General features: G+C 37.1%; 1 protein-coding gene across 1 annotated transcript; it reads right to left on the minus strand.

The window, feature by feature from the left end:
• Positions 1-1,640: 1,640 nt before the first annotated feature.
• LOC134660874 (uncharacterized) lies at positions 1,641-3,722 on the minus strand. The gene has a single exon (XM_063516718.1). The coding sequence runs from the start codon at positions 3,684-3,686 to the stop codon at positions 1,644-1,646; it is 2,043 nt and encodes a 680-aa protein (XP_063372788.1). The 5' UTR covers positions 3,687-3,722; the 3' UTR covers positions 1,641-1,643.
• Between the last annotated feature and the right edge of the window lie 12,059 nt (positions 3,723-15,781).

Raw genomic sequence — 15,781 nt, forward strand, 5'->3', positions numbered from 1 at the left:
TAAACGTTTTACATATACATAGATACATATTTAACCACATTTAATTCAGTAATGCATGCATACATGATACATGTTATAGTAATTTCGCATCGGTATACGTGTCCTTGTCCGTACTTACTGTAAATGTTCGGTCGAGTTGTTGAGTACCTACCTACGGCGCGCCACCGTGATGGTGTGAGTTAGGGTGCTATTCCGCATGTCCAATTTCTTTGTCCAATGTCATTGCGTGTCACTTTCTCATTAAGCAAAATGTGAGACGCAATACACATTGGACAAAGAAATTGAATGGGTGGAATACCATCCTTAACAACATGTTAACAAATATAAGCCTAGAGGCATTATTCTTAATTATTACTACTTATATATGTGTATATATTCTATATTTTAAACCTTTCTTGTAAAGCTTCTTGCACAAACCGTTCCACTGTCCGTCTTGTTTTACATCTGATATTTTATGTTTTTTTTTATAATTCTATATTTTATATTTTTTTAATATGATTAATATGAATGTAATGTTGCACAATTGAAAGACGACCATAGCGTAATATTGGTATGCTAAGTTCATTTCTCCACCGACTAGGAAAGCCTGATTAAAATAGTTGGTAAGGTTTAATACTTACCTAACATAACTACAGCAGTTGCATAGATGGTGGAAGAATGGCCTTGTCGCGTTACAATTATTCGGCTACCGGTATAGGGATTGAATTGTCTAATGAGGTCAATTTGTATATAATTATATCCCTGTATAAATAATCACGGTTCGTTTTGCCATTATCTTTTTACATTGTTATAAGTTGTTTCATTAGGTTTAGTTAAGAGATGCTTTAATGACACTATTATTTGATTTCGTATCAGTATTCTTCTCAGCTGGTTAGATGTTCTGTCTGCGACCTGCGACCTGTTATGTTTTGTTCTGCAACATTGATACCAAAGAAGATTGAATATCCGTAAGCGTTCTATTATAGCTATCGTTGTAGAGATCTATAGGTACATACTACTAATACTAATTCTAGCAATAGTGTTGTATTTACAATAAAACGTTATTTTTATTATTTTAAATTACCCTAATTTAAGACTTGTATCATAATATTTTCTAGATAGTAAGTATATATTGTGTAGATGGCATATAAAATAAGTAAATAATGAAATATTTTATAACACCTTCCGAGTATTATAATACGGCCATGACATGGTAAGATTTTTTATAAACTAAATATTCATTGTAAATGAATTTAAAATTGCCAATATTAATTTTGGAATCTATAGTTTGGAAAGGGTCTCATTCAGCGGTACAAAGGTCTACTATTTACACAAATAATATCTGTTATGTACCTACTTGATTTACGTAGAGAATCGCCTATGGGCTTTCAACTAGTACCGTAGTGCGCTGCGTGAGCCAATCTAAATAGTTGCTCTATGTCTCCAGTGAACGTCAATGTCTAAGCAGTTTACCTTAATAACATTACATTTTCAATACGTAATAAAAATAAATCAATGGAAACTGTCGTGTTTATGATGTTTTTCTTTGTGTCTAGTAATAAAATAAACAAATAAAGTATTCAAAATGTGTTTATATTATGAGTCCAAACGAATTTCCTCCGGCTCTGTACATATAGTTGAGGGAGGCACACGGCGCGTGCGCGTCACTGCGGCGGCTCGTAGCCTTTGGGCAGGCAGATGATGCGCCGGCTCAGGAGGCGCAACATGCGGTCGTGGGCCTCGTACGTGGCGTACGGCCGCATCAGCACCAAGTCGTCTGACGTCGCGTACATATACGAAAAGAATATCTCGCGGAACTTCTTGTCGGGAAACTCCGGGAGGAACATGATCCGCCAGAACATATTATTTATATTGGCGAAACATTTGAACAGTTGTCGTCTGTATTCGCACGAGTATTTATTAAATCTGTCATTGAATGTTAACTTGTGGGTCCAGGTAGAAGCGCCCCGGAACTCGGTGTGGTTCCTTGCAAAGAGGGGCCCGTACATCTTGGGCGCGACGTTGTTGAGCATGCAGTGCAGTCTGCGGGTCTGGCGCAGGTAGGCCTCGCGCTGATCGGGGCCCGGCGGGCCGGCGATGCGGCGCCGCATCCACGCCACCAGCTCGGGCGCCAGGTGCACGTCGGGCAGCCGCGCCGCCACGTTCACGCCTCGCAGCACTCGCAGGGCGCACTTCAGATACTGCGAGGGCTTCGGATTCTGACCCAAACATGTCTTTGATGACCTCTTCTTTTCTTTCTTTTTGACTACTAGATCTTTCTTTGAACCTATCACGCTATCCCCCTCCAGAATCTTTTTCACTTCTTTTTTGACTAACAGCTGCTTTCCATCTATGTCAAATATTGTGTGGTAGTTAAATTGATACGGTGCATCCGCCGTCGGCTTTTGGAAATAAGGAAGCTCTTCCGGTGGGAAAGTGCCCTCGTTGCCGTAGTCGTAATTGTGGGCGCAGTAGCATTTGCTTTCTGTGACGTATTTTAGTATTTTGTTCTGCCATTTTTCATTGCAGTCGCATGGATCAGGTGGAGATTGTGCCGGGTGGCCACGGAACCCGAGATGTATGTTCATGTAGCCGGTAGGACACTGCGTGAATCCTCCGTGTATAAGGTCGCCCTCTGCGGGCAGTATAGAAACGCTACCAACCACGAATACCGTCCGCCGGCCAACTGTATACACTCCTTGTATTAAGTACTGACCGTTGTTTACGCCAGTCGTAGGAGGTTTAAGCTTGCGACGGCAATTTTTGGGTACCGGACGCGTTATGCATATTCCATAACTTTTCTTTTTAACTTCAAGTGTCACATTATGATTCTGATGCTTTCGTTGACTCATCGTAGTCTTCATCGTAACAGCGGTCACCTGGCTCGGCGCGATATTAATTACGCCTGCCAATTCGTCACAAATTGCTCGTGGAATGCGTTTTGGGGGAGGCGGTGAAGGTGGAGGCGGCGGTGGCTTTACTCGAACTCTGTATTCGTTGTTGTCCACATATGGTTCGTTGATCTCATCTAAGTTAGGCAGGGGAGGAGGTGTAAACTTTTTGGGGCTAGCAGGATACCATAACGGTACTATGGATCTCTCCAGGTACGGAGAAGGAGGGGACGGTTGGCGTTTAGGCTTTGGCTTTGGTGGCGTTGGTGCCACATTTTGATCTGGTTTAAATTTTTCTCGCAACAATTCGATCAAATTTTTTAAACCCAAATAATATATAGCCGATAAAATTAGCTTGGCATTAAAACAGTAACGATTCCGCTTTCCCTCGATCGAGTGGCCGTAGAACAGGAAATATAAATGCGCCAACATTTTTTTCGGGTCATCAACTCCGTAGAAGTTCGCATCCATCAAGTCCATGGGTTTTGGGGGTGGAAAGACACCGAGTCTATGGATTATGCGGGATGTCCTAGTGGGCCGCCCTTCAAGTAAATCCTGGTAAACTGACGACTCTAACCCATCGAGTGCCTCTCTTTGCAGTACACTGAGTGCTTGGTACCAGCGCGGGCCGACTAGTTTTCTCATGGCCTTCATGGCTTGTTTTTCAAGCTGCCGCCGATATTCTCTTAGGTCTTCCATGAAGACTTGTCGCTCGCGGGTCTCCTTGGCGTACACGAGCTGCGAGCGCTGCTGCACGGGGTCGCGGAAGAACGAGTCCGCATCTCGGTGAACTTGGCTCCCATGTGTGCTAATCATGATGATTTATAAAAATGGTTTACCTATAGTTGATTACGTACTATAATCACGTCAGTATTTGGAAAAAAAACAATTTAAACTGCAATTTAGAAGAAGAAAAAAAAACAGTTTCTATCGAACACAAAGACAATGTAATCCTTTTAAGAAATTTGTTGTAATGGTTGTAATACTTTTTTTTTGTAATTGTCATGCATTGACGTTGAGTGACACATTTTCTTTGTACTCATTCCAGTCGAAAATAGAGGTTTTACTCAATATCAGGGAAATCATAAGTATATATTATACATAGAGTCTGTTCGGAAAGAGAAGAGTCGTGGAATGTATTGTGCCAAGATTGTGCCCCATACATTCCACGACTCTTCTCTTTCCGCACAGACTCTACTACTCTTTGACATAAGGTCACAAGATAAGGGAATATTAAGATTTGTGAAACCAACTAGATAAGCCAGATAATTAAATTTATAGTCGTTTTAGAATACTATTTAATTATAGACCTTGTTTAGAGCGCCATCTATCGTTGAGTAGCAAACGGCTGCTGTGTAACAATACACTCAGCTATTACACAATACCATAGAATACAATATTTATAGGGTACAAAAACACATAAATACTGTACAGGTGGCCAGAAATAGACATAAAAATATTATTAATACGTTTTATTAATAAGGCCTTCTTGCACCATCCCACTAACCCGGGGTTAAGCGGTTAAACCGTTAACCTAGTATCAAATTGTACTCGTACTTCGTTCATCGGGGTTTATTCTTACTATGTAGTTACCACCAACTTGGTGGTGGAGTAAGGATACTAAGTTCTACATAAGGGTCATTCTCTCATTTCGTGCAAATCGGTGAGATTCTCTCGATTTGTAATTTTTGTTTTAAATGGTAAACTTTTGAGTTTCGTCAATTTGTGGATTCATTTATTAACATTTTTCTGCTAAAGGCACCTTTGTAACGTTATTACTTTTCATTTAATAAGGCTACTGGTAATGAACTACGCGCTGGTAATGAATTCGGCCGAGATGGTAATTTTATCAGTGGACGGTAATGAAACAAACTTATGAAATCGAACATATTCTATGTATATAAATATGTATTTATCTATATACGTATGTATATCGTCGCCTAGCACCCATAGTACAAGCTTTGCTTAGTTTGGGGCTAGGTTGATCTGTGTAAGATGTCCCCCAATATTTATTTATTTATTTATTTATTATTTATATAAAAAACTGTATTTCAAGAAAATTAACACCAATTAAAATCAACAATATTAAAAACATGTGTCTTAAGCACTGCGGAGATGATCAAACCGACTTGACATACACTTGGAGTTGACAATCTCAACTTATAATGTTCAAGCTAGATGGTACATTCACCATTTACTTATCATCATTATAAGTCGAGATTGTTAACCCCAAGTGTTTGTTAAGTCGGTTTGATCATCTGCGCACCATATCACATAAAACATAGTTTTCAAATTTTCAAAAATTAGCATAGACAAAATATATTTAAATCATTCGCGTTTTGTACCTATGTCAATTTTTTTTTATCGTTTTAACCCTATAGTGTGGGGTGTCGTCGGATAGGTCTTTAAAAATAAATAGGAGTTTGCAAACAACATTTTTTGATAAAGTCAATCAATTCGTAAATAATAATTTAGAAAGAATAAAAAACGGTTATTCCTTCTAACTTTTGAAAAATCGATCCAAAAAATATGGAAAAAAATCATAAAAATAGTGCTTAATAAACTCATTCAAACAAAATTAAAGCGAACTTGATAAGTTAAGCCGTTTATGAGTTATCGCTAAAAGTCTTCCCTTCTTATTTTATTTAAAAGCCTGGCAAACCTTATTTGTGACCGGATTTTCGCAAGCAACCCTATAACCACATAATAGTGACCGGAAAAAGATAGGCAACCTAGTTGATTTATATTGTACAAGTTGTATACTTTCCATTGGAACTTATTTCGTTTGTCAGACAGATCGGTGAAATTTGAAGAAAAATTTTTTTTTTTTCAAAAAATAATTAAACATAGTTTTGACCATATTTCTTTAAGCAACCCTATTTATTTATGTTCAGGAATATATTTTCTTTCATAATATGTAAGTTTCATCCGTCAGACATATCGGTGAAGGTCGACCATCTTAGACTACAAAGGCTCCCCGGTTGGGCTCCCCTATTATCATATACAGTTTTAAATGTTTATAACAACGTAATATTTATAATAACTAAGCCTCTTTCCATTAAATGCACTGCCTCGAATATATTATCATTACCTTCTTAAGTCATTCATTACCTTTCCCAGTAAAATTAGAAGGAAAAGAAGTGAATGAAACCGATATGAATGAAGTTTTGGAAGTTTTTGTCGCCTACATCAGTTGGCATCAGACCTTAATTTTGCAGAATAAACCATCTGAAAGGGGACACTAAAACACTTCATTACGTATAATTATAATAATGTACACTTGCTACTTACTGTATAAATCACGCGATGGCGATGAAGACTAACGAGAACCACACTCCTTCCCGACCCGAGAGATCGTATATATTTTCGCTAACAGCGGCACACGGGCGTCCGCTACGAGATCACGCGGCCAACTGACTGACGAACAATGTGTTGCATCGGCGGTAGGCGCTATATACCCTCGCTATATAGCAAAATATAGCTAATCTATTTCTCGCGTCGGTAATGAAGAAATTACTTGAACCATACACTTATAAGGCTGTATAGTTTTTATTATTTATTTCTAGCTTCTAATATTATACGATTTAAAACATAACTAAATAAGTCATTTATTGAACAAACAACGAATTTTCTATTTGTAGTATCTTAAGGTTAAAATGTAGGTCAAAGTTATATCTTCACGCGTTACATGTAGAGATGAATGAAAAAATTGGGTGTTAATTGTACATATAAAGAAAATACATATCTTTTTAGAATTGTTCATTGGAGAGACATATACTTTAGGCCCTATGTTACAACCTTGCATTAACAGATATTTGAAAACGCCACCACATTTTTGGTAAATTTCCGAAAACACCGATTTGCACGAAATGCGAGAACGACCCATAAAAGCCTAATAATGCCATGGTTAACTTAAGAGTAACTTAAGAGGATAGTGGCCGACCGCTTCTCGATACAAACGTAGTCATTTTGTTCCCTGGATATAGATAACCATTTTTTCACCTCACCAGCTGGTAAAGACTCTCTTGATTGTTAAAAAAGTGATTAGAAAGTTGCATTTTATCCACATGTCCCCGGCAAAGTAATAAGTTTCGTCATGTCCGTCTGTTCGTCCGTCCGTTTGTCACAGTCATTTAATTTGGAATCTAGATATGAGCAGGTGAGCAACCCAATAAAGGGTTACATGTACTTATATTATTATAATGTATGGTATGTTGAATGCAAATATAGAAATGTAATAAATATGTTATTTTTAATGAAATATGGAACGTAGGTGTTTTTTGTAAGCCGCTTAAAATTAAGATGAAGAAAAGAAGAAGTTAAAATTTATAGAAATATATTTTTAGGATGGCACAAACAATATTTAGACGTAAAATACAAATACAATACAAAATTCTTTATTTAAAAAAAATACACATATTTATGATCCAAGGGATGGAGCTACCCTGTAAGCAGAAATATGCTCGTGTTGGGTAACACCGCTCTTCCCTATGTAACATAATGTACTTAGGTATACAATTAAATTAAACTAAACTAGGTAATTAATTACACAAAATTACAGTATAGTATACAGTATTACAACGGAAATACAAAGGAAGCACTACTTTTTTTACCTAAACTAAAACTAAGTCTATGTACCTACGGAGGTAAGGTAATGCTAAGGTCTATGCTAATTTTATTTCATAAACAATTAAATTTATGGGTTCTTCTCTCTCTCTCTCTCTCTCTCTCTCCCTCTCTCTCTCTCTCTCTCTCTCTCTCTCTCTCTCTCTCTCTCTCTCTCTCTCTCTGTGTGTGTGTGTGTGTGTGTGTGTGTGTGTGTGTGTGTGTGTGTGTGTGTGTGTGTGCGTGTGTGTGTGGTGGATGGGTGGGTTCGTGTGGGTGTGTGTCGAGCGTGAGCTTCATCTCAGTAAATTTTCTGTCTCATCATACGTTTTACTTTCCAACCATTTAATAAAAACATTTTTGCACTCTGTATGCGGTTTGGAGTGAATATCTAGTCAATTATTAATTATATTGTAAAGGTGCAGAGATGTGGTGACGTACTGTGATCTAGCTAATTTAGTTTTAGTCCTAACCACCTTAGCAATATATATTTTGTGCCTCTTATTCTTGTAGTTTGGGTTGTACGGGAGAGTTTTATGTTTTTTTAGAGTGGTCTGCAAGATGTACAATTTCCGAACTGATAAGATTCCGCTGATTTGGTATAACAGATCAGTGGAAAATCTGGCCTTCTTAAAATACATAATCTTGATAAGTGCCCTCTGCGCTCTTTCAAGGTCTATAAAACGAGTTTTTGCTGTGTGGCACGTCCTTCGATATTATACAGATCACTAGCGACCCGCCCCGGCTTCGCACGGGTTAACAAATTATACACAAAACTTCCTCAAGAATCGATAGGAGAAAACCGCATGAAAATCCGTTCAGTCGTTTTTGAGTTCATCGCGAACATACAAACACACAAACAGACAGACGCGGCGGGGGACTTTGTTTTATAAGGTGCAGTGATAGTGATTAAAAATAAAGAGAGATGCAAGAGCTTTTATTGCTTTTATTAGGTAACTCGTAAAGTCAAACATATTATTCTAACTTTAGAACCGGACTTGCAAGAAAAAAAAACATAAAATAAAGCTTAATAAATCTTTCCACGATAATTATTTTTAATAGGTATAATTAGGTTGAGCCACTAATGAGTTAAAAAGCTTGTGTTCTAATTAAAACGACGTAAGTACTGCCAAGATGCGCCCGTTTGCTTGTAGATATGGCTTTTTGTTTTGTATGAAGGTGAAGGTACGGAACGCTCCATTAGGTATTTACCTATGCGCGGTTCGACTCGCACTGGCGACAACAAATTCGGCGAAACTTCAGGAGAGCAGAGCTCGCATTCGAACCGATATTGTAAATAAACAATGGATAAAAAGCGAAAGATAGCACATTGACTTTTTAACCATTATTTATGACTAGGTGCCTAAGTAAATAAATATAGTGATAGATTGCGCTGAAGGATACCACGCCTTGCCACCCCATTGCTGCGTCCAGTCCAGCGAGGAATCAGCTGGTCGCGGTCACAGACCGGACCAGGGTGAACGGCCGCGTCTACACCATTTGTCACCTGAATAATTCCTCACCTCATTCATACGCACCAACGAATCCATTTCAATGTTTAAGCTCTGAACATTATACCGAACGAAACACCGCCAGCCGCCAGGGCGAAAGCAACTTTGTCGCGCAGTCTTATCAGTTTTGCATGTCTAAATTTAACCCGGTATTGACGTCGTTTCTTGCATATAGGGATGCTGAAGCTTTGCTTTAATCCGTTCAAATAGCGCAACGTATCGCACTCTACCTGCCTTTGTCAGACTAAATATACTTATTACTTACAAACAATTTCAAGTTGTTATTAGCCTCGATTCTGGAGCGCTTTTCTAAACTTAACGTTCCAATTTTTTTGGTAACAGTTCAATTTTGTGACGTGTACCTAGTTTAATTAGTTACCTATTTGTGCAACAAGGGAGTAAACATGAACTTGGCTATATATTAATACATCATTTTCCGGGTCTTCGTCTACAATCTACATAATAAGCACGAAGTTTTGCAGCCCGTCAGTAAGAACATACAAGAAGGAAAAAAGAAATCCCCTCTACTTTTTCGTACTATTCCACTCCAAACAACACCGTCTCGTACCTACTGTAGGTACACCATACCATACCATATTCCCAAACATACTGCCAGCACAATACAAGTCCCAGTCCAGTAGTTGTGCCAGTCTGTAAAAGTCGAAACTGTAACCATTATTGGATGAATACGTTCAATGAATAGTGATGACAAGTAATTGTAAAACCGTAAAATGTAGTTAGTTAGTAATTAGTTTAGTATAGTACTTAGACATAAGTTTTAGTTTTATTCTTATTATAAGTTCAATTTTTTTGTCATGATATGGTTATCCAATAAAGTTTTTATCTATCTATCTATCTAAAATAAAAACTAGAAAAAATATTTTTTTAAGATGAAGTAAGGTGATATACATGAAAAGTGGGGATGATTTTTTTTACACTTCAACCCTATAGTCTGGAGTGTCGTTGGATAGATCTTGGAAGGGTCTTCAAGAACCATTTTTTGACCAACTTAATATTTTCGGAAATAATCGATGTGAAAGAAAGAAAGTTGTGTTTTCCCCTATAGGTAATTCCCCCAACTTATGAACTAGGGGTCCAAAAAACGGACAGGTAACTACGGAACCCTACACTGAGCATGGCTCGACATGGTTATTTATATTTTGATTGCTTATTCTAACCTAAAAATTTGATTTATTATGAATAATTACGAAAAAACGACGTTTTCTTAAATCGTCTATATTTTATCTCTTTGTTAACTTTAATAGCCTGTTGTAGCTCCAAAAGTATTGATCGTAGAGTAAAAATAAACACAACCTTTGTAGCCAATTTTATGTTAAAACTTTTGTCCGAAGTAATTCTAATGCTATTCGTACAGATATTTGAGATATGAGCAAAAATATGAAAAAAGGTACCTTCAACCCCAGTGATAGCCCTTAAAGGAAATATGAAATGCAGAAGACTAACTGTGTTATACCAATTGCGTCAAACCTTAAGTATGGATATACAAAGCACCAGGGGGCCGATTTTTGACTTTCGATCGCTCGATTTCGTCACTCGAAAATCGGTGGAAAACGGCGAAATGCTGATTTTTGAAATACGAGCGATAGAAATTGGGAATCTAGTGGTATTGACCACTCGATTTCAATTCTATTAGTAGAATTTACATGCCTAGTAGTAGAGATATTACTGAACGAAATACACGAAATCGAGCGGTCGAATTTCAAAAATCGGGCCCCAGAAGTGAATAAAAGCGCGTGCGAATGCACTATGAATTTAGTCATATCGCAGTTATACGAAACAAGAATGAATTATGTAAAGCCAACAGATATTCCCGTGGTGTCAGTATTTCATAGGTTTAACTGTTGCATATGTGCATCAGTTCAGTATCCCTGCCTGACAATACAAGTTGAAGAAACTTTCGCATGCTCGAATGACACGCAACGCATAGAATTTATTTAGTGCATGGAAATACAACTCCTAGTTCAAGATCTCGAAGGGAGATGTTAGCTTACGAAGCAGAGTACTGTATTAATCTGTGTTTGTTATATGTCGTGACGTAGACCGGATCCTGTATCTGAAATCTGAACAATAGGAGGAACGCCGCATTTAGTACAGAGCTCCGTAGATACTGACGGATGAAGGGACTAACTGCTATGTATTATACAGTATGTATCAGAACGAAAGGCCAAGAAAGAGACCCATTAATGTTTAAGTGATACTGAGCAACTTTTACTATGGGACCAACCCCGTAATCGCGAAAAAAAAGTGAGTCTCCCATAGGAAATTTCAACATCAGACCAGCAAAATGTATGAAACATTGGGTTGGTCCCATAGTAAAAGTTACTCAGTATCACTTAAACATTAATGGGTCTCTTTCTTGGCCTTTCGTTCTGACACATACTGTATACTTAGGCATTGCTTGATGTCCTACGAAATTCTACATTCATTAGCCGGTAGTCTCGATATGCTAATAAACTGTGTGATTTTGGATTTTGAATGAAGAATGGTCACACTGATCAAGGTTTCCCATGGGACCGATATGAAAATCGTATACAAAATAATACGGCCGTGCCTATAAATTTTTGTTGCGAATTTATGGTTAGTCCTATGGTGTAATTTATTTACTATGACCATCTTAACACGTTTTGACATTAAGGAACACGACCCCCAAAATCAACCAGTGTACCAAGTATGTAGGTATATAAAATAAATGGAGCTTATCACGCACTTATACTACCCAACAAAAACACAAAATGTAAAATGTAAAGGTACAATTTATTTAGTGAGTCACAGTTACCTAAATACCATAAACTTAAAATAAAGGCCTTTTTATTATAAATCAAAGACGTTCTCCAAAGTACATATATAACTAAATAGTTTGGAAGTAGCAATAAAATCACTATCACCTTTAGGAGTGGAAAAAGGCTGGGACAAACCTGGGGCACGTTTGAACGCAAAGTTGTTGTTTAAAGGTCTATACTTAACAGCATTGAAATAAACTTAATTAACTATTTTTTGTATCGAGAGTGAATTATGTTTAAAATTCTTGTTATGTCAGTATTATTTTTACAGAATTAAGTAAATACTATAATTGGAAAATAAGTCTTTTTGTCTAGGGATTTACTCACACATCAATAAATAACAATATTTGCATGTGGTCATATCCAAAGTTAAGTACACAAAGTTCTGCGATTTGATTGTACAACAAAACCATGGTAAAATTATCTTATGCGAGATAAACATAACAGATGTTAAATTATAAGAATAAAGCGAGTGGCTGAGAAATATCTCTGCTTTGCGAGTCCGTGGCAGTGACACACACCGAAAAGAATCTACATTATTAGCTACTCAATTAAAATAAAGTGGCCCATTGATTAATTTATGGTGTTTCGGTGCCGGCCGGAGTAAAGGCCACTGTTGGAGTTAGAACGAAACTCATATATTTTGGAAACTTTGAATTTTACAAATTTTACTACAACTACATTACACAGTAACCTAACTTAGTAATTTTTACATGGTCAAATTGTTAATGTAAAAAAGTTTGATATACTTATATGTACATACTCGTACATCGAGGATTGTAAAAAGCTAAGATACCTACTTACTTAATTATTTCAAAACAGCAATCTGTTAATAATGACTTATTGTTATTATTAATAGAAGTCTCTATTCATTCAAATCCTATATATGTAGTAGTAGAGAAGTTTCGTAACTTTCTGTTGTGCAAAACGTGAGATGTATATCACGGCCATTACCTAGGCTAAGGTTTAAGATTATAAATTGTAGAAGCGTACAATAGAAAGAAAAGGCTAAAGTAGAAAACTTATTCACCAAAAATATTTCTTTCGTAAGTAACTTGGGAATTGGATTTATTTAGTTGCAATATCAATGTACTTATAATTTAGTACTTTAGGTAGGTAGGTATATGGCGGATAACAAGATCTTCCTCGGATTTTGGTTGTTTTCGTTCATCTCAATTACTTAAAGAACAAAACAGAACTTAAAAAAAAAACAGAGGCAAACTCAAGACGGACCGACTAGGTATATAATATACATATTAAAGTATAAGTATAATAAGCTATCCAGTCACACTAAGCCACCACAGAGCTTAGCCATGTTTTTTTCACATAATTTGGTAGTGCGTTCCATTGTTATTTCTGATAGATAGGTAACTACTTTCCTCTTTTATTTTTTGAATCTTAAAATTTTAGAGTTATCTATAAATATTTCATTCAGCTGTAGGAAACATTTGGCAGGTACAACCTTCTAGGTTAGCTACTGCAACCAGATTACTGCATAGAGTACAATAAAACTCACTCAACGCACGGTCATTCGCAAAAAATATGTCTGCCTATGTAAGTACCTACAAATCCTACAATATGGACTTGGACATGCATACTTTCTTGCAAATCGCAATGTGCACGACTGTCACACAACCTACCATCCGCAAATCTAGGGGAAAACGTCAATTTACTATACATCTTATAAAACTACTCCAAAACTACTGAACGGATTTTCACACGATTTTCATGTATCAATAGAGTGATTCTTGAGGAAGGTTTAGGTATATAACTTATTAAGGTTTTGTTTAAAATAGTTGAAATATGACGATGTTGTCGGAAGAAATCACGCTGGCTAAAATTGGAACGTAGCTAACGTAGCTAATATGCTTTTGGGCCTTATAGACCCTTTTAGCTCCATCCCGAACAGGCTCATAATATTTAGTCATAATTTAATAAATAAAATAAAATGCCCTCAACTACTCGTTTATCTAATATCAAATACGTAAGAACAAATGTACTTAAGTTATCACGTAAAAATCTATCCTCTGATAGTTCAGTTTAAAAACATCGAAATGCCGGGACAGCGGGCGGGACAGGGACACGCCTCTAGTCAGCCCTATGGTTCAAGTGGACTTAAATTCGAATGTAAGAACTTCGCCTCGCTTCGCTGCTCGTTCGATAACTATGTGTATCAATTGGTAACTTTGATTTGCTGAGTTAGAAAATAAAAGTATTTCATTATTGAGACACACCAATCCCGCCAATAATGTTAAGTTTATCCGCGAAAGAAAATTTCGAAACATGAATCCATGAAAATGTTCTAGACGTTTAAAATTAGCGTACCTACACATTGTTTAGGTTTTTTCTCAACATAAAGTTCAAAGACCGATAAAACAATATTATTTTCCTTCGAACCTACTTTCGTGTAGCAAAAGTGAGCCCATAGAAAATCCTCTCCTTTACAACGATAAATCTAGACTTTAAAGTTTTGTTTCTTTAGGTTTTTTTAACTTTCTACGGATTGTTATTTATAGAAAGTGTTGAAAAGTTGTTTTTAACCATTTTACTTAAAAAGACTGCGTCGAGTGAGTGCTGCGTGAGTGTTGGCCCCTAAAGGTGACGGATGAAAAGAGATTGCATGTAGCGGAGATGAGAATGTTAAGGTGGATGTGTGGCGTGACGAGAATGGATAGGATAAGGAATGAGTATATAAGAGGAAGCCTGAAAGTTGCACCCATAACAGAAAAACTAAGGGCAAACCGCCTAGCGTGGTACGGACATGTGATGCGGAGGGATGAAAGTCATGTGACGAGCAAGGTATTACGAATGAATGTGGAGGGAAGTACAAGGAGAGGAAAACCGAGGAAAAGGTGGATGGACTGTGTGAGAGATGATATGAAACGAACGCAAGTGAATGATGAGATGACGGGTGACAGAGAGATATGGAAGAGGAAGACATGCTGCGCCGACCCCAAGTAAATGGGACAAGGGCAAGAGAATGATGATGACTTAAAAAGACTGCGTCGAACGTGCAGTGGCGCCCTCACTCACAGAATGTGGCTAAAATTTGCCATTGAGTTGATTTAAAAACTATAAGCCAAATAATACTAGGTATGTGTCAAAGACCGAAAGTTGGGGAATCAGTAGGACAACAATATTAATATACAGATTTATACAGAAATTCATTGGTTTATTAGACAACACAAATGCCACTGGACGGTGATATATCTTCTGTACGAGAACATTATTAGCTTATACGAACACTGTGTTCTCTACAAACAACAAATATCGAAGGTATTAAAGTATAGGATGTGAGTCAACGTCTCGTCTATCCCCGTTGGTCTCGGATAGGGCTAGCCGATGTCGTGTCTAGCGCATGCAACAACTTTCCACGTGGCACTGACAGGAAGCATGCAGCCACTTTCACTCCATTCAAGATCTCGGTTGCATCTGACTAATGAAGCCACGAGTATTATTGTCTAAGCGTCAGTGATAGTTTTCAAATAAAAAGTGGGCTTAGAAAGATAATGAGCTAGTTGTAGAAAAATGTTAATTTAATGGGAAGATATGTAGAAGGCGTCGTATTAAAAACAGTAGGTATATTAAAGTTAAAAGTAAAAGTTTAGAAAGTGAAAAGGAGAAGCCGTAATAGTTTTTCTCATATGTAGATGGCGAGTTTCACAACTTACTCCTAGGAAAATATCGATTAAGAAAATCGTAATTTTAAATTAATTTTTATTCTATTATACATACACCTAACTGTATTCGCATTATATTCGCATACATATAAAATGTACAACAAAATAAATAAAAACCAGGCAACTCCGGTGGGTTTCCGTACTTTTTATTAGTATTTGTTGTTATAGTGCCTATAGTGGCAACCATGTGGCAACAGAAATACATCATCTGCGAAAATTTCAACTGCCTATGGTATCTGTATATCACGATTCATGAGACACAGCCTAAAGTTAGTTTTTTTTTAGCATTAGAAAGAAGGTAAGCGATCTTGACA

This window comes from Cydia amplana, chromosome Z (assembly GCF_948474715.1).
Source record: "Cydia amplana chromosome Z, ilCydAmpl1.1, whole genome shotgun sequence".
Taxonomy (NCBI): Eukaryota; Metazoa; Arthropoda; class Insecta; order Lepidoptera; family Tortricidae; genus Cydia; species Cydia amplana.